We start from the raw sequence: 24,788 nt of genomic DNA, 5'->3' as shown, positions 1-24,788 counted from the left end.
AGAAAAAAAAAACAAAAACAACAGACTTGGCTTTAAAGTATCATTTGGCATGGAGGAAAAAGCAACTCACTACTGCATATGGTAGTGAAGGAACTGGGATTGTATAAAAATGGTTTTGAATCTTACTACAATGTAAATTTAAAGTCAATGATACCTTCTAAAAGACTCAGTTCTGAATAAGATATTGTATTTTGTCAAAGTTTGAGTGATAAGAACAGTCAAGTAGTATTTTCTTTGCACGTCATGAATCTGATTTTTCCTGTGAGCTTGTTCATGGCCAAAGAGTACAAGATTTATCACATGAAGTGATAACAGTAGTAGAATTATCTTCTGCTGGGCAGGAAGGACACTGTTGTACTTCCTTTTGTGCTGTTGTAATCTTGGGAAGCATATTTTTTTGCAGTCTTTCCTCGTAGCAGTCCATACAAGTTATCGTAATCAAAATGTCAATGTTACATGACTGATTTCCAGGGCAAAATATTCTGCCACTATTTAAATACCTTTTCTAATTTGTTATGTGAAAGACATTTTATATTAAGGCATCTGATTTTTTTCATTTTATTTGTCTTCCCCCCCACCCCCCATCTGTTGCATTTATGTCACTTGAGGAATCTTCTAGATTTATAGCAGAACTGGAATTCTGCTGTGTGTTACTTATGGATATACAACTTGTAGGTAATTGTACAACCTCTTTCCCAAATTGGTAACAATACTTCTTTTGATTATGATGCTGTAGGTGTGTGAAGTTTATATGCATTATGTAGTTACTTAAAAATGCACGTATCAAGAAAGCTACTTCAAATAATTCATGAACTGCTCAATATACTGTTCTTATTCTAACTAGTAGTCAGTCTCTCTGCTTTTTTCATATGTCAGATTAATTTAACATCTGGGCTCCTGGAAAATTTTCTCAGAGTTGCTCAATGTAAGTAAAATAATATAGAATATGCTGTTTTACCAATGTGAATTACAAGTCTAAGACTTCTTTGCTCGTGGTCTGGCAGTTGGCCAAACCCCCGCAGAAAAGCCCAGCGTAGGTTAGTCCCCAGGGGAAGGATAGCCAGTTAAACTGCCTAGTCAGAGGGGTATTACTATACAGGCTACCATTGCTGTTCCTGCATAAGCTTTACATCTCTTATGATACATCTGCAGTCACATCTAGAAACCCTGGTCATTGGCTTCGTTTGGTGAGCAGGGTTATATAAAGAAGGAAGCAAATAGTTTTTGTCCCAAAAAGCATACGATATGCTTTGTATAATCTTTTGTTCAACTTTTTTTTTTTTTTCTGAGTTATTCAGAGCCAGTTATGTGTCCTGTCAGTGAGTATTGATTAGAGAGGAAATTGGGCAATAAAATTTATTTTTCAGGAGTTACTAACAGTACCAGGAAGGGAGTGCTACTTTTTTTTTACCAATGACAACAGCAAAACTTTGCAAAAAAAATCCATCGACTCCTTTCCAGTTCGTTGTTTCTATGATTCACATATACCCCTTGCTTAATTTGTGGATATACTGCTGTCTAGCTACAACTCTGATAAATGTGGACCCTAAAAAGGAATTGTTTGCCATGAAGTGAAACCCTGCAAGAGGATGGTGCTCCAAAGCACATGCTTCCATGGTCAGAAAGCAGCCCCAGTTCTCAGGCTGGAGACGCTGCTGGCCCTTTACTACCCACTTCTACTTGCATTCTTTTTCCATGCATAAATGGCAGTTCTGTGTTTAAGGCATGTTAAAAGAGAGACCTGTGGCTGTTGTTTTGGTAGATTAAGCGAACCACAGTCTTGTAATGTCCCCTTACAAGAAAAGGCTTTTGAGACTCCTTTGGTAGACACCTTCTGTACCTTTCCCATTTTGAATTCTTTTTTTTTTAATCAGTGAGGGTAATCAGACCTAAGTGATGTGTTTCAAATCAGCATTTAGTACTTTTTGGAATTCATGAGTTGGTATTGCTATTTTTTCCTTTCCTTGACTGGAAATACTTCTTCCGTCATATCCTGCAATTGCATTTTCGTCGTTTTCATGCGCATAGCCTGTTGTTGGCTCATAATCTTTTTACAATTGCATAATAAATGTCCATCTTTCTCTTCTCCTGTTGTTTCCAGCTGATAAGCTTTTAATAACACAAGTTCTTGGTTTTAAGCACTAAGCATATGACCATCAAGCAATCATTAATTTTTGTTACTTCTGTTCTTCTCATATAACATCCTGTCCTCTGCTGCCAGTTCCTAACTGTTGTCATTACACTCCATTCCTACTTCTTGTAGCACAGTTGTTTATGGAAATAGCAAATAGGGTCAATTATAACACCATTCTCCACCAATAGATTCGTTCAGGTCCAGAAAGTCCTTTCAGTTTAACACTTTAGGAAGGGACTAAGGAGACAATGTTGGGTTAGGTGTCCTCTCTTCCAACACCCTCGATTTCCACGTGGCTCAGTGTCATGCTGTTCTTGACACTCAGACAAATTGCCTGTCATGTTCTTTCTTGGCTAGAGAGATTATTATCTTTGCTAACCTGAAAAGCTTCCTTTGACAAGTAATTCCCTTTTTGTGTTTTTTCTTAATTTCTGTGTTTGTTTAGCTGTTCCAAATTAGGTTTGTATTATAAAATTCTGTTGATGACAGCCTGTTGGATGTGTTGGCAGGATATTCTTTCTTGATTATTAGGTTAACAGTTGCTAATTTCTGACCAGTTGGTGTCCTTCTTGTTCAGGTGTTAGTTTGTGGTTGGTTTTGGTTTTGTGTTTGGGTTTTTTTTTTTGTTGTTGTTGTCGTCATCAGGTTTTTGTTTGGTTTTCAGTTTTTAATTTTTTAAAGCAAAGCAACCAAAACCTGTGTTGCAAAGTTTTGTGATTTCATTTGTCAGGTATTTAAAGTTTCAGAAATAAGAATCATCTCGTCCTCCTGATTTGAATATTCTGACATCTCTTTTTATTTATATCCACACAGTAATTTTCATTTTTCCATGTTTGTTTGGTGGTTCTGGCTGATACATAAGACTGTATCTAAGGGAGACTAAGACTTCTCGTCCTAAATCTGCACCGTTTAGAAGTATGTTTTTCCAGACAAGTATGTCTGGATTTTGCTATGTTTTACAATTAGGTCTTAATCAAACAACATAATTTATTGTTATTAGCTAATGGCAAGGGTCACCCATAATACGCTTAAACCATGTGAGGAAAAAAAAAAGTAAAAATGCTATGATGGCAGAGTTGAAAATTGCAGCATTTGAGTGTACTTTGATTTCAGCCTTCTCTTGACATCTTTCCCTGAGCTGTCTAAGCTCTGGAAGAGTCAGCTGCACTCTCATCAATTTGGGGAAGTTTTACTTCCAATTATCTTTTGTATTTAATCTTAGTACTGTAGTTAACTTCCAATGTTATTCCTATAACAGTAGATGGTATCAAATTCTCTCAATTGTTAAATTTCTTCTTTTGGTGATTGCAAGGTGAATTTCTAGATACTCAGTATCTTTCCCTGGTCTTTTTTCAAGCCAGGGGTGGTTCAATGTTACTTCTTTGGAATACTATGAATAAGCTGTTCTAAGAACAGATTCAACCTGCACACACCTTCCCCATGCTGTGACTAGCTTGGAGGTTTGAGTTTGTCCTGCCAGCTGCAGCAAGGCTTTCCTAGATCTGCCTGCTTCTTCCTCTCTGCAAGCACTGTTTCGAGTCTCTTCTCTATCCACACCGATTACCGTGTCCTCTCTTTGTGTTTATATAGCTCTCCTCCCTATAATACTGGAATCATCAGCATGTTTCAGCAGTAGCTGCGCTTTCTGATCCAACAAACCATGCACCTAAATCTACGTGGTCAGTAAACACAAACCAGGTTCAGAAGAGCAAAAGTTAGTATTCCTGACTGAGGCATAGGTCTTGCACAAGAGCCACGTGCAGCTGAGTCACATAAGGGCGAGCTACCGTGTGGATTTGCTGCCTTTGAAAACAGGCCACATGTAAACTGCATATGAGGTGTGGGCAGACTGCGAACAACGCTTTGGCAACCTCTGGTGCATGTTTCAATGCAACTGAAAGGCTGACAGTCTCAGAAGAAGCTGCAGGTAGAGTTCATGTCACCTCATTTCAGGCATTTAGTCACACTGAGCTGCTTTCATAGTCAGCACAGAGAATTCCAGGGCAGAACTGAGCTGAAGTCTGTATATATCATAGACATCTGTGCTTGAATTCAGTCGTGGTCTGTGCATTTCTCTCCAACGAGGGGGAAAGGGTAGCCCAGAGTGACTGGCTTGCACAGTGCATGTTTTTATGCAGTGGGATGAATGCCGCCCTGAAAGCTTTAAATTCTTTGATTTTCAATATGTTCATAATGTTCTAAGAGTGACTTAGCAGTCTTAATTTAACTGTTCTCACTAATTTGAACGAAGGCATTTGCATTTCTGTACTATCTCCAATGTTAGAGCGTTTCACTTACATGTTTGCAGAGCCTGGGAGAGTGAAATCTTGGTCTGATAATTAGAATTTCAAGGTACTATGGTAAAAATGGCAATAATTAATATTTCTAGAGTAGTTGTAACACTTTTATTTTTGCAACGTAACTAAAGTACCAGTACGTGATAACTTAATGGAGATGCATTAAATCAAAACCAATGCAGAATTAATTTAATCATAAATGTGAATAGCCGTATTTTGTTTACATTTGCTAGAAATTAGTGTTTAAATTGAGTGCTTAATTATTTGGAAAAGAATGAATGATGTTACATTAATATTTTTAAATAATACTGTTCTGTCTCCTGCTTTTTGCACAGAGGACAGTAAGAATTTTCTGTGGTGGAAGCTACTAAGTCTGTAGGGTTTTACATAAATGCTCTAGCTAGCATTGTTTCAACTGTACAGCAAGACTTCAGTTAGACAATAGTACTGTAATTTGAAAAAGTACTGAGTTCCTGTTAGAGTTTAATCACTTTTTCCTGGAATAAAAACTTGTTTAGCATGATAATAATTAATACCTAACTCTGAAATTACTACTTCATTCTGCTAGAGAAATATTTAAGTAACGGTTGAATTAAAACTTTGGGCAATTGAGACTCGTTTTAGACCTAAAAAGAAAACTTCAATACAAAGAAGAATTGGAATTGGGTTTTGTTTGTTTTGGGCTCTTTATTGCAATTAGAATGAAGGAGAGTTAAGGTGGATCAGATCACTTGAATATCATTTGCTTTAATAGAGCACCTATAATATGAATAACTTCTTAGCATGCGGATTCTTGGAAAAAAAATAATTGTACTAAAATCTGTCTGGCGGTAGCAATTCACATCTCCTCTCTGCAATTGTATTTTTCTTCCCTCTGGTTCAATGAAATATTAACCACAGCCTTGAATTTTTTTGGGCTTACTTGCTTTGTTGTATTCCCTCATTGTTGTGTTTATGCGTATCACTACTTCTATGAGTGGTTTCCAGTTTGGGTTTAAAAAAAATGAAAACTTTAAATTATTTGGACCTTTAGTCTTTTGTATATGTAGAGTTTATTCCAGGTTTTCAGTTTCATTAGCAGATTATTTTAATAGATCAATTTCTAGTTGTCACAGTTAATACTGGTATTGCAGTGGTATGGCTAAAGTATTTTAACTATGAAAATCTTTATGAAGCAATTATAACATCTTATGAAGAACTGCTTATAACTTCTTCATAAGATGTTATCAATATTTATTAGGCGTCATGCAACTTGCATACTGCCTTTTTTTTTCCCCCCCTTAAATTCCTCTGAGAAAGCCCACAGTTTGTAACAGGAAATGTAATGGAGTTAAAGGAAATGTACAAAGAGTGAGAACTATGACTACAATATAATTTAACAAAGCTTTTTGGGAAGGGCTGGATAAGTATGCTGAACTTTACATGTTAGTATTTCTATTGTTTCTGTGTATCTCAAGAAATACCAATCCCAGGTGATTAGAACTAACTTTTCTTTGTCATACCCTAACACAGAGAAGAACTTGCAGTATGTTGTCATTTTGTTTCTTTGTATTATGGACATATCTGTGAACTATAGTCCTAGACCAAGACTTTGCATTAGAAGCAGTATAAACATGGGGGGAGGAAGGGAAGGTAGTTCCTCTCCTAGAGGAAACAAGACCTGCGGACAGAAAGACAGGAGTACCCCAGGAAATCATGGAACAGTTATTGATCAGTGCGTTGTACGTGTTATGCAGTTCCATTATGAATAAGTGGTTTCATCAAACATACGATAACTTGTACTTCTGAAGACTTAAGTTGCTCTCTTGGTTGTTGCTTAATAACTAATTTTTCGGTTGTGCTAGGGGGCAAGAGTACCAGTCCTGTAACTGGTGAAATTTTGAGCAAGTTCCTAGCTTTCTAGTGGGTGTGAAGAGCCAAGCATATACTGTATTTAATGTCTGGACTTTTTTTTTTTCTCTCTTCTATTTTAACAATTAATCTCATACATAGATTAGCAGTCATTTGGGAATAATTCTATTGTGTGGTACCTTTAATCAGTGCCAGCAGTTGCTTGGCTATAGAGACTACTCCCAGGCTGTACAATTTTAGATATAGTTAATTGCATATTTTCAAGGAATGTATAGAATTATTTTGTTGGACTGTGATGACAGTCCAACAAAATTATGGATTTTACTTGAATGGAAATCTTTATTAATTCCCTTTTTACCAAATCTTATGTGTGTCCTGCCACTAGCAAGAAATTACATCATGCTTTTAACCAGGGTATAGCCCTCTATAGTTTGTTTATATATTAGTTTCATTATTTGCGTTACACTATATATTTTGTGTACTCCATACATATTATTTGTTATTTGTATTGCTTTGGGATCCTAGATAAAGACCAGGATAGTATTCTTTTCATTTTTTGTGTATGCCATAAACAGAACGTTGTGGACTGAAGACTTTATAATAAAACAAAAGACAACACACAAATACCAGCAGATATGGGACTATAAGGAAACAATGGAGGAAACATAGATCAGGACGTTAAATAGCACTTGCAGCTTGCCAATGGCCCAATTAATGCCCAAGTGTTGTTTTATAGTAGAAAAGAAACATCGAGGAGTGCTTTGCAGGGAAATAGAATGAGGTTTTGTGAGTACTTGCTGGCAATCCATTAGGCTGGTGTGTTTTCAGACAGGCAAGACGATGCCAAAGACTAGTTTCATTACTTTTAATACCAGAATATCCTAATGTTTGGTTACCAAATGGGAAAGTTGTGTGAGTTTTCACAGCACCATGCTGCCTTACCTTGTCTGGTTTTGACATATCAGAGAAGGGATACATGCAAGATTTATGCATATTGACACATGAATATGAGAACCGAAAGACAAATCTGAATCTAGGAGGGTATTCTGGTTATGAAGCTTACAATATACATCAGGAAAAAGGAGATCGGGCTTACGAGAAAGATCAAAAGATGGCTTGTATAGGTTATCTGTGCATTTAGTAGAAAGACTGAAAGGAACTTTAGTGGGAGGAGTTCATATGTCACAGATGCAGTTTATCTTCAGTCTCCAGGATAGGATCCACAGATCTTTTAGTCCTTTCTACCCTCTTCTTAAAAGCCCTCAGTAGTAGTTATCTGAATCCCATGCTGCAGTTCAAGGCCCTTATTCTTTGTCCTGCCACCAGCAGACAGAGTGTGGTGTGGTATCTTTGGTTTTACATCATGTTGGGTTTTGGTTTGGTGGTGATGGTGTGTTTTGGTTTGTGTTTGGTTATTTTTATTTGTTTGTTTGTTTCTTAAGCCTTCCTTATTGAAAGAATCTGGTAGGTTTTGAAGGCTGTGTTATCTATTTTTTTTTAATTCTGGTGTCTAGGAAGGACAGGTGATGTGTGACACTGTAACAGACAGACCTGCACTGTCAATAGAAGGATGGTTTTGTCCCTTCGGCTAATGCTTCAAAATACAGCTTAAGAATATGTTTAGGGAAACAGGCCAATGCAGGTAGAATTTGGATTTTTATGGGCTGTGGCTGTAAGGTTCTCTTTTATTCTGTTGTTTGGTTGGGGTGTTTTTCTGTCTGTTTGTTTCTTGATTTTTGGTTTTGTTATAAGTTGCTTCACGAAAGAGTGTATTTGTACATTTAGAGAAATTGAGGAGCAGTTTTAAGTAACATATTGTAGAAAAGGTTGCTGTCAAACATTTATTTTAATTTATAAGATCTACTGAGTTCAAAAAAGGGTTCCAAAACTCAGGAAGGAGGTAAAGCTGAAAGACTGTGTTTTCATGTTGGAGGTGGGGTGTGCTTAACAACAGAGGAGCAACCTTAGTATCATTTTGAGTGACGTGATAACAACAGAATTGTGGTAAGAGCAAGAGATGTGTTTATTAGTGGTGTGAGCTGAATCTTCTTTTGTGTTTTACTGTTAGTAGTCTAGAGGCGAACTTGACCCATCAAGATTTATAATTCTATGTTTTCTCTTAACTCTTTAATGTGTGTACTGTGTATACTACGTGTGTAACAGGTATACTAAATCCTACTGGTATGCAATATGGCCATTCTTTGCCATTTTGACTCTAAGGATGCTCAAGTGGAGGAATGGGACACAAAGTCCAATTTAACTAAAGTCATACTAAGAACCTGTGGAACACCTCCCAGTTCTGTGCTTTCGTCCTAGAAGTCATCCTCATCCTTTAACAAATCGTATTCCAAAAGTTAAACTGGCAACTTTTTATTTCTTCAAACTAAATTTTCATTTTGAGTTTTGCCAAATCATTATGTTGAGATGTTTCATTTGATTGGGGTTACATAATAATTAAAAATAAAAAATTTTGGTGGCATTTCATAGGAATTAGTAGTTCTTAGCTGTGCTAAAAGAAACAAGGAAACAACGCAGTTGATTTTTTTTTTTTTTCATTATATAGATAATGCTATAGGTGCAGGTTTGGGTATAAAGAAAGAATAGATCCACAGTGTTAGACATATTTTACATGAAGCATTAGATTTTTATACGGTATCTATTGTTTAGACCAGGTAAAAGGATTGTGCATACGTAAATAGTTCTTGAACTCTGTGCCTTGATACAAGCAGAGTGTAACACTGGCCTCTTAGGCTCCTCTCAAGTCTTGGCATAGCTCTTAAAGCAGCTGCATTATATATGGCTCATACATTAGGCCAGAGGGCTTGCAGCCCCTCGTACGGTCCATACTGAGGCAAGTCCTCACTTTGAAGTGGTCTGGGACTGCTGTGATGAAGAGGTGCTGCTGTCTCCAAACTCACTGGTGTGCAGCAGTTTCTGTGCTGCACCTCAAGTTAAGATTGGCAAAATAAGCAGATCTGCAAAGTGTTTTTCAGTGTCTTGATTTAAAATACCAGGTTCAATAAGCCTTTGAGTACCAGATTAACACTTCTTTTTCTGATGCTTGTCCTAACAAAAAAATTGTATTACAGTGATTATGCAGTGGAACACGTATTGATAGCATTTCATCCTTCGGGAAAATATTGTTTAGTAATTAGGAATAAAAGCAGAAAGCACTCGAATGTTTTTTTTTTTCTGTGTTTTTCAGATGGTGGTAAAAACCTTCATGGATATGGACCAGGACTCAGAGGATGAAAAGCAGCAGTATCTCCCGTTAGCCTTGCACCTTGCATCTGAATTCTTCCTCAGGAATCCCAATAAAGATGTGCGCCTCCTTGTAGCATGTTGCTTGGCTGATATTTTTCGTATCTACGCTCCTGAAGCTCCATATACTTCCCATGACAAACTTAAGGTAAAAATGCTTTATAAAATAAAGGTTTTCTTCCTACCTCATTCTGTTATCAAGGGGGAGGGGGGGGAAACCACCACCCCACCACCCTCCTCAAAAAAAACCCAAAACCAACCAAAAAAAACCCAAATGAAAAGAACTTTTTACTCCCCTTTATACTGATGTTCAGTTTTATTAAAGAGAATGTTGCCTTAGTTCTGTGAATCAGTGTAGTACTTTAAGGGCCAGAGATGTGTAAAGAAACAGTAGATAACCTCGATACCAGGGAAGGTCATGGAGCATGTCATCTTGAGTGCCATCAAAACCCACATAATGGGCAACCAGGGGATCAGGCCTAGTCAGCATGGGTTTATGGAAGGCAGGTCCTGCCAAACAAACCTGATCTCCTTCTATGACAAGTTTACCAGAATATTGGACGAGGGAAAGGCTGTTGATATTGTATACCTGGACTTTCGAAAAGCATTCGATACTGTCCCCCATACAATTCTCGTGGAAAAACTGGCTTCGCATGGCCTGGATGAGCATATGATCCGCTGGATCAAGCACTGGCTAACTGGAAGGTCCCAAAGAGTGGTGCTCAATGGATTTAAATCCAGCTGGCGGCCGGTCACAAGTGGTGTGCCTCAGGGCTCAGTGTTGGGACCATTTCTGTTCAACGTCTTTATTGATGATCTTGATAAGGATATAGGGTGTATCATCAGCAAGTTCACAGATGACACCAAGTTAAGCAGGAGTGTTGATTCCCAGGAGGATAGGGAAGTTCTACAGAGAGACTTCGATAGATTGGATCATTGGGCCAGCATCAATGGTATGAGTTTCAACAAGGGCAAGTGCCAGGTTCTGCACTTGGACCACAATAACCCCATGCAGCGCTACAGGCTTGGAGAAGTGCGGCTGGAAAGCTGCCTGGCAGAAGGAGACCTGGGGGTTCTAATTGACAAGCGGCTGAATATGAGCCGGCAGTGTGCCCAGGTGGCCAAGAAAGCCAACGGCATCCTGGCTTGGATTAGAAATAGTGTGGCCAGCAGAAGTAAGGATGTGATTGTGCCTCTGTACTCAGCACTGGTGAGGCCACACCTCGAGTATTGTGTCCAGTTTTGGGCACCTCAATACAAGAGAGATATCGAGGTGCTGGAGCGAGTGCAGAGGAGAGCAACAAAGCTGGTGAAGGGCCTAGCAAACAAATCACATGAAGAGCGGTTGAAGGCGCTGGGACTGTTTAGTTTGAGGAGGAGGAGGCTGAGAGGAGACCTCATCAGTCTCTACAACTATTTGAAAGGACACTGTAGAGAGGTTGGTGCTGGTCTCTTCTCACAGGTAATTAATGACAGAACAAGAGGGAATGGCTTCAAGCTCCAAAAGGGTAGGTTTAAACTGAACATTAGGAAAGAATTTTTCACAGAAAGAGTGGTCGGGCATTGGAATAGACTGCCCAGAGTAGTGGTTGAGTCACCATCCCTGGATGTGTTTAAGAGACGTTTAGATGTGGTGTTGGGGGATATGGTGTAGGGGAGAACTTTGTAGAGTAGGGTAGATGGTTGGACTCGATGATCCCAAGGGTCTCTTCCAACCTAGACAATTCTATGATTCTATAACCAGTATCTGTATTGGTGATAGCTTTCTGTCAGTGCCTAAAAAAGACAATTTGATGTATTCGTATAATGAGTTTGTAAATGTGGGTAGATGTCACTACTAAAGGGTTGTATTTTTAGTCTGTGCTGAATCAAGCTTGTAACCACTTTATTGTTTTTTGACAGGACATATTCTTGTTTATTACAAGACAATTAAAAGGCTTGGAGGACACAAAGAGCCCTCAATTTAACAGATACTTTTACTTGTTAGAGGTAACACAATAATTGTAACTTTCAGTAGATAGTATTTGCTCTATAAGCCTAAGAAATGTAATCAGTCTTTTTCCAAATGTGCCAGTATGCCTGGGAAATTTCTTTTATTCTGTAAACCGCACCAGACTCATTATTGCTGATTTTAGCAGTTATAATTCTGTTTGCATTTAATAAGTTCGTGCAGCCTATAGTTGAGGAGATGTTAAAATGATTGGTATTTATTAACATTTAGCCTTTGTCTTACAATTCTATACATTGTTTTTCATGTCATGCACCCTTAAGGTTATGTTACCTCATCAAGAGAGAATTTCAAATGCTGATTAAAATGCAAATCTGCTTATATTGATGATGGGAGAAGGAGTATAAGATTTTTGTTTAAAAACATTAGAAAAAACTACTATTGGCAAGAAATGTGGGTGTTCTATCAGTGTGCATTTAGAAACAGTATCTTGTTTGTAAACCTTTTATTGATGTTTAAAACTGTTGTTTCATAGCATGAAGAAAAAAGTCTAGAAACATGGACCTGCTATATTAACAATTTTGGTCAATCTGCTTTTATTCATAAGAAATCAGATTATTCTATATTTAGCTTTTTTCTGGATGTATATTGCAAAGCCCCTTTGTGTAAAGAGCTCTTTATATGCAAAGCAAATATCCAGTCTCTTTTCCCAAAGGTTTACAATCTAATGTATAATGTTTTAAAAATAAAATAAAAAAAATGTAACTAACATTATTATATTTATGTGACTTAATATGAAGTTGTAATATCCTGAATATCCTATTTTTGTTTTAGAATTTAGCTTGGGTTAAATCTTACAACATCTGCTTTGAGTTGGAAGATTGCAATGAAATTTTTATTCAGCTTTTTAGGACTCTTTTTTCAGTTATCAAGTAAGTTGAATTGCTTCAATTATATTAAACTGTCAAAATATCATCAGTTTTGGGAGTAGACTGAATCCTTGCAGTCTACAAATGAATATGTCTGAGTAGAACTGTTCCTCCAATGAGGAGATACAGGAAAAGCAAATGAAAGCGAATTACTGACAATATGGAGGGGTGTGTCTAAAAATAGATGTGCTTTTAAAACTTCTTGTGCATGTTAGAAGAGTATACTTCATTCTGACTCATTTATCTACATTTGTGTTACCGTGGTTGTTATTTTTTTCCTTTTTTTTTTTGTTTTGTTTCACTTCTTAAAGCAAAGCTAGGGTGTTCTAGGATTTTGAAGATTTCTGCAAGAGAGGAAAGGCACATAAAATAGTTTTGCATTTTGAGGTGTGGAGAGTGTAAGGGAATGCAAGCTGGACAGTGTTAGACATTGTTTCTTAACAGTACTGTTAATATTTGTCAGGGTCTGAAAACTTAGTATTGATAATATTCTTTGTCATCTTAGTAATAGCCACAACCAGAAGGTACAAATGCATATGCTGGATTTGATGAGTTCTATCATCATGGAAGGCGATGGAGTAACTCAGGAGCTGCTGGACTCCATTTTGATTAACCTCATTCCTGCACACAAGGTCTGCAAAGTAAAATACTATAGTAGTATACCACTGTAACAAGAGTTTTTATTCCCTTGTGCTTTTTGTTTATCTCTCCACACGCTTTAGCCATCACAACTCCCCACCCACCAACTCCCCTCACCCCACCCCCACCCTTGTAACAGTGGATTGAAAATTTCCTTTGGGAATTATTTGGTGCTGTTATTTGGTAGCTGTATCTAGATTATTCAGTATCAAGAGATGCTGCCTACTTGCCACCTCAGGAACTCTGTACTGAAACAAATAAAGTATTTTCAAGCAAATGTAATACGTAACAGGAAAACATTACATCTTAAGCGTTGTGGGTTGTTGGTTGGTTTGGTTTTTGGGTTTGTTTTTTTTTTTTTTTTAATTGAAAAGATGTGAAGTTGTATTTTTTTTTAACTTATTTAAAAAGAAAGGGAAAGGGGGAGGGGGGGAGGGAAGACTTCCCCAAGACTTCTGTGGTGACTTGCTGCTTGCCTCAGCTTGCCAGTCAGACTCCCCTCCACCTCCCTAGCTGCTGTTTTTTCCCCCACCCAGTGTCTTTCCCCCTTAAACTTTTCTTTTAATAAAACCTAATTATTAGCTGATGTGTAGTACTTTTGGTTTTTTTAGTTAGTTGGTTGCTTTTAGTGCTCCATATTCTTTTGAGTTCCATAATCTTCCTTCTGCATTTTGCAGAGTCCAGCATGTTTTTAACTCACTATAAGTGACCCTGCTTCTTCCTAGAGGAGTCTTATGTGAGCCCATTGCTGCTGTCATTTAGGTGTTGTCTTAGCCCGTCTACGCAGCTACTTCGGCAGGTTTTTGAGAGACTCCCCCTTTACAGTCAGCTTCATGAACTGTCACTGATGCTGTCCTTCTGGTTTCATTGTGTGACTTCTTACCTGGTCACTGGGTCTGAGCAACGACTGAGCAAATAATACGCTGTAGTCAGTGCTCAGTATCATACTTTGGTCAGTATTTTGGTCTGATTTAATATGTTTGTTTCCTGTAATAACAGAACTTAAAGGAGTGCTTTACCATGGTAGTTTCAAACAAACAAACAAACAAAAAAACAACCAACCAAACAAGAGAAAGTTCTTTTGTCTGCTCTGCCTAGCAGAGTTTCACTGCGGTAATTATGTTCTCCTTTCATGAACAGATCTCCTAGGAAGTTCTGTGATTGTATTAATTGTTTGTCCTTAGGTATGTAAATCAGAAGTACCACAGCTTGAAAAGCACAGTTGTTTGTTTTTGTTTTTTTGTTTTTGTAGAGTACATATAATAACAATACTTATGTCCTTGCAAAGCGATTGAATACTAGTCATTCTGCGGTAGGTGTGATAAAAGTGTGGCTAGACTGTTACACTTAACTGAAGTTCGCATTTGTAAAGGAACTTAAATATGTGTTTTGGATAATGTAGTCTACTCCTTTTTGGTTTTTTTGTTTTGTTTTTAAAACTCTCTTACATTGCTTAAGACAATACAGCAATGAAAAAAGAGAAATATTCCAGTAGCTAGACATGAAGTAGAGTCTGCCTCAGCATCTAAATTATATTCATTTGTATCTCCATTATCAGTAACGTGGCTTTACTGTACATTGTTGTCTCTGTGTGTGCTAATGTGGCTCTCCTGTAGTAAATCCAGGTTTTCAATAGGAGTATGGTATGTCACATTTTGCTCAGACCACCTATGGCATCAAACAGTAGTTCTTTTTATTAACTTTAAACCAGTGCTATTTTAACTATTTTTCTTCATACTCATTATTATTACTCGTTATTCCTTAAAAACGTGTATTTCATATATTTAAAATCAGTATTTTCTACATCTTCTGCAGCATGGCCAATCCAGACTTTCAAGGTTGTTTTTTTTCTCCTAACAGACTGATTATTTGTTTATTTATTTATTATTTGTTAATAGTTGTTTATTTTATCTATATATATTTATTGTTTGATTCTTTGGGGGGTGTGTTTGTTTATTTTGGGGGGGTTGTTTGGGGTTTTTTTTGTGTGTTTGAGTTGCTGTTGGTTTGTTGTTTTTTGGGGTTTTTTTGGGGGTGGGTTTGTTGGTTTTTTTTTTTTCCGCTCTGGTGAGCCTGTGTAGAAAACCTAACACAGCTTCATTGCAAGGAATCTTTGAGGCTGTACTGAAGATCCAAATAAAAAATATTTTCTGTTGGAGATTGCTGGTCCTTTAATTTAATACAGACATAACCTGCCAACAAGATTTTCATCATAGTCTGGTTTGGAGAGAAACTTTTAATTTGAACTTGAGAAGAGTTTATACATACCTATCTGTCTTCTATAATGAGACATCAGTTTAGTGCTATGGTGACTGAGGAGATATTTGTTTGAGTCTTTGGCCATTTATTTCTCTTTACTATCAGTTGATGAACTGTCTTTCTGTTTGTCATCTCATCAGCTAAAGGAACACGAGGGAGTCATTCTCAATGTAGACTTGCCAAATACTGCTTTTCCAAGAATCAGTCATCCTTAGGCTTTACCTGTATTTTGTCTGCAGTCATTTGTAATTTTCAGGACAATTGACTAATCCACTTTCCTTTTTTTTTTATTTTTTTTTTTACTTTTTCTTTTTCTCCCCCCACCTCCAAGCTGCATTAATCCCTAGATGAGATGAGATACTGCATATTGGATTTTGTGCAGATTTAGATAGTCACATTTTTCAGATGTGCAGCTACATTCCTTATTTTGCTTGAGAGTAGTAAAAACAATGTTCAGATTTGTTATGTTGCAATCAAATGTTTACTTGGAAAGTTTGCAGCTAACTCTGCCCAAGCGTAGGTGCTTTCTGTGTGCTATCTCAGAGCGTACAGTACAGTCCGTGGAGAAGTCAGTGCAGAGCTTTACCTTCTAGACAAGGCTGAACTTTGCTACAGGGTGGGCCTTTAATGAGTATGTGAGGGGGAAACAAAAACACATTGAAATAGTAAGATAGACTAGTTCATATTTCAGTGGCAAAATTTGGTGCATGTTAATTATCAAATTATGAAGGCGTGGTGATGTTTCTTCAAAATTTTTAATGTGATTGCATGTGAAAACTTTTACACATAGGAATGCATTGCTAAAGTGACAAAGTCTTAGAAGAATGTGCAGGAAGTGATGGTTTTGGGTTAGATTTCTTTTAAGTGTATGAAAACTAGTTTTAAGATTTTTCTAAGTCTGTAGTTGTGGAATTAACATAACTGAGCTTACATAGTTTTGAAAACAAATAGGTTGGTCGTAAAACATAGCTTTCTAAAGTCATGGTCTTTTAAGGTTGGGAGGGAAAAGTAAAGTAATCTGAAATAGTTTGTCTTTTTAAAATGTTATTATTATTATTTCTTTATTTCAGAACCTTAATAAACAAGCATTTGATCTTGCAAAAGTCCTATTGAAAAGGACCGTCCAGACCATTGAACCGTGTATTGCCAATGTATGTAAATGAATTAAACTGTGTTAGCTACAAGTAACAAATGTTCTTGTTACTGTCTTGATTTATTGGAGATTTTTTGTTTGTTTAAAAATATTGTTTATAAAAGTGACATTTTGTAATGCAGTTACAAGAATACCATTTTCCTAATAGCATATTATTAGCGTGGTTGTTAAAGAAGTATGTGTGAGATGTTTCAAATAAGTGAAGAGGAAATTAATTTTTACCCATCTCAGTCTAAAGTTAAGCCTAAATCTAGGCTGTGAAAAGAGGAGACCACCAAAAATTCCTGTTGCAACAAAAGGAATTATTAGTACTTCATATGTCTAGCAACCAGGCAGCCTCATTTCATACTGAGCTTTAGGATGAAGCATTTCAAACTACCAGCTCTTTACTAGCTTTTTTTTTTTTCCCCATCCTAAACTTGTTTTAATCATGAAGACTAAAAGAATTGAGTTTTGATTTTTTTACAAGGTTTCCTTCTACTATAATTCCTTTTGTTGAATGTCAATGTTGTATGTTCTACCTATTAAAACAGCTACTACAGTCTTGTGGGGGATGTAGTCTGGTCCATTCTGTTGACTTTCCTTGGTGCTGAAGCCAATAGAATTGTTAAAAGTCAGAGTAGTTTAAAAGGGAATTAGGCAAATTCATAAAACGTTAATCAGTAAGTATGTAAAAGCTCGAGGAGTCTCACTAACAAGTACCACTTTCCAATTCCCCTGTTTCTTTAAGCTTTTGTAATTAGTCATAGCTGGAAACAGGATAGTGCATAGAGTGACCTTTGAGTTGATTTAATATTATTATTCTTACTTTCTTATTCAAGTGTGTAATAGCTTTGTAGCATTTGCACTGCTCAAATAATACTAATATTAAACCACAGTATCTAATACGAAGTATATCAACCATAAAAATTTAACAAGCCCAAAAGAAATCATTCATATTTTAGGCTACTTTGTTTTTTTTCTGTTAGATCGCTATCAACCTTGGTACGTTACCGTCAAATATCACAAGACATATCATAAAGTCATCTGACATTCTTTAAAATTGATTAAAAGTAGAGAAGCTTCTTTTTCAACATTCAGCGATCTTCAATTCGGATTGGTTTAAAATTATAAGATTAAGAATAAGATACTAATTTTTCTCAACTTCTACTAGTTGAATATGCATTTTAAATTAATAATTCTTTTATTACCTGTTCATTTGGCTGGCGAGATGGTTATTGATATTTTAAATTATCAAATTACCATGAGTTAATCAATCCTAATGGAAGTAACAGAACTGAATTATAAGAGCTGTTTGTTTGTAATTTGCTTGAGCCAAAACTCTAAGGGTGAAATGCTTTGATGTAATGAAAAAAGTGTGCATTGAGTACCTTCCATCAGAATTAAAATATTAATGATACGGCATTAAAATAATCTTTTAAAATAGTGTTTGCATTAATGAAGGAAAATCTGCTGGATAATATTGTTTGTATTCTAGTTTTTTAACCAGGTTCTGGTACTGGGAAAGTCTTCAGTAAGTGACTTATCAGAACATGTGTTTGACTTGATACAAGAGCTTTTTGCCATAGATCCTCATTTACTGCTCTCTGTCATGCCACAGCTTGAATTCAAGTTGAAGGTAGGTTACAATGTAGCTTTGGACAAGTAATAAAAGTTGTGTGGATATTAAGAGTGCCGAGATGTAGATTTAATAAGTGTTCCACTGGAGGGATAAAATTTAATATTTATCACTTTATTTTAAAGAGAAATGTAATATTAAAGGAAGGACACTGGAAAGTTGTACACAGTTGTGTGCTTTCTATGCCTGCAAATGTGTATTATCCACACAAAATATATAATCATTATAATGATAAATTCATATGATCTAATGCAAAAGTTATATGTACTTAATCTTTGGATTTTACCTGAAATTTATAAAGTAATTAGGTTGGCTTATCTCATGAAATGCACATATGTCAGATTCAGTATTGATTTGCAGAATTTTCTTTTGAAAAATAACATTTTAATAATAGAGGGGGTATTTCCAAATATGTTCTCAGATTTGTCATGATCAGCTAATAAGTCAGCTGACTTCATTTGCATCCTTGGGAATAGTTAATTTATCCTGATTTGGGGGTTTGTTTTTTTTTTAATTAAAAAGCTATTAATCTTCCATAATATTGAAAGGGGACAGGAGAAGTAATTTTATGTGTGTGGATGTACATACAGGGTATGGTGGCAATAAACAAAAATAACCAAGAAATAGGTATTTGGTGAAATTACATGTGTCTTTTATTAATGCACATCTATTTTATAACATCTTAATTGGTATCTTTTCCACACGCATAAAATAGTCTTAAAGTATGTTTTAAAACAAAAATAAGATCATTCATTGTTGAAATTGTTAGGGATATATGTTATTCAAACTACTGTGCATGTGTTTTTATTCCTGAAAGAGAAGGAATTTTCAAAGCACAGCCATCTAGTCAATACCTGTAATATGTTACCTTAATAGGTACTTGTATATTTTTACTCATATTCATCTAATTAGGGAGACAGAGAATTATCAGAAATTATTTCAAACTCACTTTTTAATCTAACTTATAAAAGCAGAAGGAAAAGGAAGCCAGAAATTATTGTCAAGACATTATAGAAAATGTTTTGAAGTTTGTTTTTCATGCTTTGATTTTTAGAGCAATGATGGAGAAGAACGTTTGGCTGTCGTTCGGCTTCTGGCTAAACTCTTTGGCTCCAAAGATTCTGATCTGGCCACACAAAATCGTCCTCTTTGGCAGTGCTTTCTTGGGCGGTAAGAGAAATACGGATAAAATTCTGAATTTCTATTCTTTTTGTTCTGAATTTCCTGATAGCATTGCATTTTTCATTGTGTTTTCAGGGGATGTACCTGTTTGTTTTAAATTAGTTCTTTTCTTAAGACTTTGAAGCAGAGGATTGCATACAGTTAGTTTAGAATGAAGAAGCCTGAAGGACTGCTGCTGTATTGCTGTCAGCTATGGGAATATAGGTTAGATAGCACGTTACATACATAGCAGAAATTACACAATAGATATGCCAGCATTGTTTGAAATGTCATACTGCTCAGCTGTATCTGCAACTATATATCTGTTTTATTTGGCATTTACCTTTTCAAGTGAAGAAATGATTCTTTTTAAGTAAATATAGAAATTTATAATTTTTTAAGAAGTGAGTGTTTTCAAACGCTACATGTTATATGGCAATTTATGTTTTTATAATTTCATATATAAATAGACAGGCACACACGATTAACAGTGTATGGAGAAGTAAGTTCAAATGTCAATGGACAAAATCCATTGGGTCAACATTTCTTCCACATATAGTGTATTCATCCTTTAATTTTCGTCCTGACTTAATTTCACAAGAAATGACATAAAAAAATTGTATGAGGTACATTATGGAGATAAATTCAGAACATTTCTATTGTATTATTTTGCCATATAAAAGTATTCTAATAGTTAATGGAACGTGTTACTACATAGAGAATAATCTTGATTTGCAAGGCTAATTAAAAATTAACATTCATCATCTTCTATCCCTCTAGGTTCAATGATATCCATGTCCCTGTGAGATTAGAGAGTGTGAAATTCGCCAGTCATTGTTTAATGAACCATCCAGACTTAGCAAAAGACCTCACTGGTGAGATGCTCATACAGAGGTTTAGAATAATTTAAGAAATGAGCAAGGAAGAATGTAATTATTTCTGTACATAGCAGTGTAGTTCTAAAATGTATCAAGTCCAATGCTTGATGCTGGATGGAAGAGCGAACTACGGAGTAATTGCTTTCTGCTGAAGACAAGTGCTAGTTATTAGAAAGAGAGGAGTGTGTGATGTTGTGTGGGCTTTGCCCACTGCAGAATGAGTTTTAAAGTAATTTCAGATTCTAATGAAACTTGGCAAGTCAAAGCAAATATTGATGCGACATCTTGATTTATTTTTGAGAACAATCAGTGTGTTCCCCAGTACTCTCTTCCACTGAGTTTCGAAAATGCCATTATGCTGATGTAAACTAAGAAGTTTGTTCCTTTGCTTCAGCATCGTTTTAACTATGAGCAGAATTTCAGGCTTAACTGAAAATACTGCTCTTTTTTGATGCAAGCTCACATGCAGTATTTGTCAGTATTTTTCATTTATTATTTACCTTCTTAGCTCCTTGGGAATGAGAGTCTCTGCTCTTTGTATTTCTTCTTTCCTCCCCCTCCTCCCTTATTTTCAGTATATTCTAATCAGCTTTATTTCACTTCATTGCGTGTTGCAAATGAAGTTATTGTAAAAGCTATTTTCATTTATATTCTTCTGATATTTATAGTTATGTAATTGTTTTATATTTAACATAGAAAATGATGGAACAGATGTTTCCTGTAGGCAGTTATATGTTTATGGTTGATTATGTGTGACTGACATTTAATTGTTTCAACATTATTAACAAATCGGAGTATGTCATATGTACATAACAAAGCCAAGCTTTTCATTGTTTCTGATCGTAACAGAATATTTGAAGGTTAGATCACATGACCCAGAAGAAGCCATTCGACATGATGTTATTGTTACAATTATTACTGCGGGCAAGAGAGATCTTTCTTTAGTCAATGACCAGCTGCTTGGCTTTGTCAGGGAAAGAACACTAGACAAACGGGTAAGTGTTAATATTTTCTTTTCAGGAATAACTGCTTCTAATATAATTTGATAAAAGTAAAACAAAAAACCAAAGCCACGGAGACAGAGAATCTTAGAGCTGACTATCAACTAGAATGCTGTAGGGAAAAAATAATTCTCTTACCAGAACATCTTGATGTAGATTCCATGTTATGGAGGCACCAATTAAGTGTTGTCAAGCAAATAAAATCACTGACTTGTGAGGAACACAGTCATATTGTAAAAGCATAAGAATTGCTGCATGTGTTTAGTCCAAAGGTCCTTACAGCCCAGTTTAATTCTCATAGTGGTCAGTTTTGACTTCCAACAATTTGTGATTTAAGGATTTCTTAAATCTGCTTGGTTATGTTCATCATAGCTTTCAATGGAACTTTATTCCATGAATTTATCAAGTTATTTCTTGAACTTACTTGTACTTTATAAGCATCCATGGCATCTGCATCAGTAAATTCAAGTTTAATGCATATGTAGAAAAAGTAATTTCACTTGTTCGTTTTAAACTTGTCTGATAATTTGACTGGGTATCTGATAGTTCTTGCATTATGTAAAACTATAAATATTCTTTGACCCACTCATGATTAATAAATACGTATACTGTATCTCCTCTACTCATCTACTTTCAAAGCGAAAGAATCAACTGATTAACTTCCATACAAATTGATTATTGCGTCTTTCTGATCATTCTTGTCTGGTTGTCCTATACCCTATTGGAACCAGGGTGACCAGACTCAGCCATGGCATTCAAGGTGTGCACTGTGTTGTGTACATACTTTATGACAACTTTTTTTTTTTCTCTTATTCTTTAACATTCTGTTTGTCTTTTACGCTGTCTCTGAGCGCTGAGCTGGCAATTTTAGAAAAAATCCATGTTCACTTGAGTATCTTTCCAGAATAATTTTAAATGATACGTTTCCCAGTACTATACATGCAAAGTTAGTGCAGATGGGAAAACCTGGCCTTAATCTGAATTTCTTTCACTTCATATTGTAGCACTTCAGCAGCATGACATTTTTCTGCAGTTCTTCATTATAACGTTAGATCTGACTACCTCAGTAAATTTTGTACACACTGTTCAGTTCATTTTCTAATAATTTTTCATATGCTGTGTCACAGTTCCCTTCTGACTCCATCAATAGGTTCCCTTAGTTCCCTTCATTGTGAAACCCAGTCATTTATTTCCACCCATTGTCTCCTATATTTTAGTTAATAATTAATTCACAACAGGATTTTTATTTTAAGATCCTCTGGTGTGAGACTTTTTTGGAAGTTTTTTGGGATCCTAATGCATTGTACTGATACACTTGCGGGTCTGCTAAAATTTATTTTGTCTTAGACAAAACTTCCCATTATGTAAAATGTAATGACTCAGTCCCATGACTTCATTTTTCAGCAGTGCCTACTCTTTGTTGTTGTTACTGGTTTGTTTCAACCTGTTTTGCCATTCAAAATGAGATGTTCTGGTGAGTGGCACTCTGTCCTTTTGGGACCCTTTGGTTTCTTTCACATTTGCTGTGTTCGATCTTTTCATTGTCAGATTGCAATAACAGAATAGTTACTATTTGGTGTATCATTTCTAAATTCCTGTGAAAGTCATGGATGGGTTACCACCTGGTCTTAGTGATTTTGTTACTGCTCAATTTATTAATTATTTTTAAAATGTCTTCTAATGACACTTTAAGAAAATTCATCAGACCTCTATCCTGGAATAAACCTTGTTTGTCTTTCAGCCCTACAAAAGGGCCTGGAAAACTTGCTGCTTCTGGAGGCTTTATTGAAGATGTTTAATTAGTATGCTCTTAATAATTTGGTTCTGAAACTTTTGTCATGCTTCATCAAGGATTTACCTTCAACTTGCCAGAGCTTCTACTTTTTCTTGTTTGCACCCTTCTGGATGTGGCTGCATGCTCTTTGGAGGATGATGTTTTAATAGCAGACTTCACTGCGTAGCCAAGTTGATTTTTTTTTTTTTTTTTTTAATTATTATTCCTTTTTCATAGGGAGCATCCTTTCTATAACTTATGCCATTCCAGCTAGTTACTTTAATTCTTTTAACATAATTTTCTCTTTTTTTTTTAATGTTCCTCTTTTTAATGTCACTGTAATAGATTTTGAGAAAAGGATGTCATCTTTGCACAAAGAGAAATACCAATTTTGAGTATGTTCCCTATTACAGGGCAGCTCTTCAGTTAGTTGTACCTGCAGCTTGACACATTTCTCAGGGGTGATTAAGGCTACCTTCCTTCTTTTTCAGCTGTTAAAGAAACATGCCCAAAAAGTAATTTATGAAATCTAAAAACTTTTAGTGTAGCCACCACTTCCCACTGGAACTTCTACCTAGTCACAATGGGATGATTGTTGCTGTGCCTTCTACATATTGTCTCTGTTCTCCTTTAGTTTGTCACCAATAGGCAGTCAGTTGTACAGCTGTAATACTCATTTCTGCAAAGCTAGGGATTTTCAGTTCATGTAGCCTTAGACCCACTGTGGTGGTACTTAATGTTCCTAGTATGCTTGACTCAGTGATTTCACACTAGTCATAGGTTTGCTGATATATTACATTTCAAGGTTAGGTGCCTTTCCAGGCATTCATCAGTGAAGAATAACTTTATCTCTAGGTTATGTTTCTCTTATAAAAATCTCTGGAGAGAGCTTTCATGAATATACATCTTGAAGAGAAATGAAAATTGAGGATTGACTAGAAATGACCACAAAAAATACTTAGCATTTGAAGTAGACCTTAACTATTTAGCATGTCTTTGTAAATATCATTAGTGTTATAAAATGAATATCAAGGACTTGTAAACTTTTAGAATTTTTTTTTTTTTTTTAGTTTTTTTCTCCAATTTGGGAGAGGAGCATTGATATGTCCGTGTAACTGTCTTTATATTTTCTATGTAGGATTTTTTTCAGTTCCAGACATACTGCGTTATACCTATTTTAATTATTCTTTTGCTTTAAAGAACTCTATTATTTTCTGCTGACTGCATTCACCCCTTGTAGCCAGGTTTCTGTTGGATAGCTCTACTGCAAACTCCTAAGTGATCATTCATCAGTTTGACTTCGTCTAACTCTTTTTAGGCCTGCTATCATCTATCAAATGAGTATAGATATTACTATAAGAAGAACACTTGTCCAACAGGCTGAAGTAAAATGCTGATTGTTTAAACACACTAATCTGTCATTTCAATTCTGCCTTTTTTCTTTATAAAACAATGTGGAATCTAGAAAACTTTAAATTTAAATCATGCTGTTATGCCATTTGTGTGATCTGTTTTTTCTCCTGACCATATTCTAACTGGCCAAGTGTTACTAAAGACAGCCTAATGACTTTTTAGGGTAAAAGTTTTTTAAAAAATATCCTTAGCTAACTCAGTCTGTATGGGCATTTGCACAATTACAGCTATTAAAAAAACAACAAAAAACCCACCCAGACAACCCCCCTCCACCCACACACTTATCGTTTTCAAATCCATTTTTATCTGTCCAGTTGCAAAAGTAACTCTGGGAACAGATGCTTCCCAAAAACTGGAATCCAGTCCTTGGTAAGAACTGTTCTGAGGAATTTTCCATTAGAGCTCTGTCTCTAGGGTCTTTCCAGTGTCTTTACTTTTCAGAATCATTACTTTCAGGAGACATTTAAAAAAA

At 35.8% G+C, this 24,788-nt stretch overlaps 1 protein-coding gene across 1 annotated transcript in view; it reads left to right on the top strand.

The window, feature by feature from the left end:
* PDS5A (PDS5 cohesin associated factor A) overlaps positions 1-24,788 on the top strand; it is a gene marked incomplete at both ends in the record, with an annotated part of 78,254 nt that overhangs the window by 23,883 nt on the left and 29,583 nt on the right. Inside the window, 9 exons of the mRNA XM_082482598.1 lie at positions 9,488-9,691; positions 11,446-11,532; positions 12,326-12,423; positions 12,926-13,052; positions 16,389-16,469; positions 17,949-18,089; positions 19,144-19,259; positions 20,031-20,125; positions 20,978-21,123. Of these exons, the coding sequence (XP_082338724.1) occupies positions 9,488-9,691; positions 11,446-11,532; positions 12,326-12,423; positions 12,926-13,052; positions 16,389-16,469; positions 17,949-18,089; positions 19,144-19,259; positions 20,031-20,125; positions 20,978-21,123 (1,095 nt within the window). The remainder of the gene's footprint in view (positions 1-9,487; positions 9,692-11,445; positions 11,533-12,325; positions 12,424-12,925; positions 13,053-16,388; positions 16,470-17,948; positions 18,090-19,143; positions 19,260-20,030; positions 20,126-20,977; positions 21,124-24,788) is intronic.

Source organism: Vanellus vanellus, assembly GCF_965231255.1.
Source record: "Vanellus vanellus genome assembly, chromosome: 4".
NCBI classification, from domain to species: Eukaryota; Metazoa; Chordata; class Aves; order Charadriiformes; family Charadriidae; genus Vanellus; species Vanellus vanellus.
Note: the sequence above shows the minus strand (reverse complement) of the source record. Positions and strands in the feature narration are given on the sequence as shown.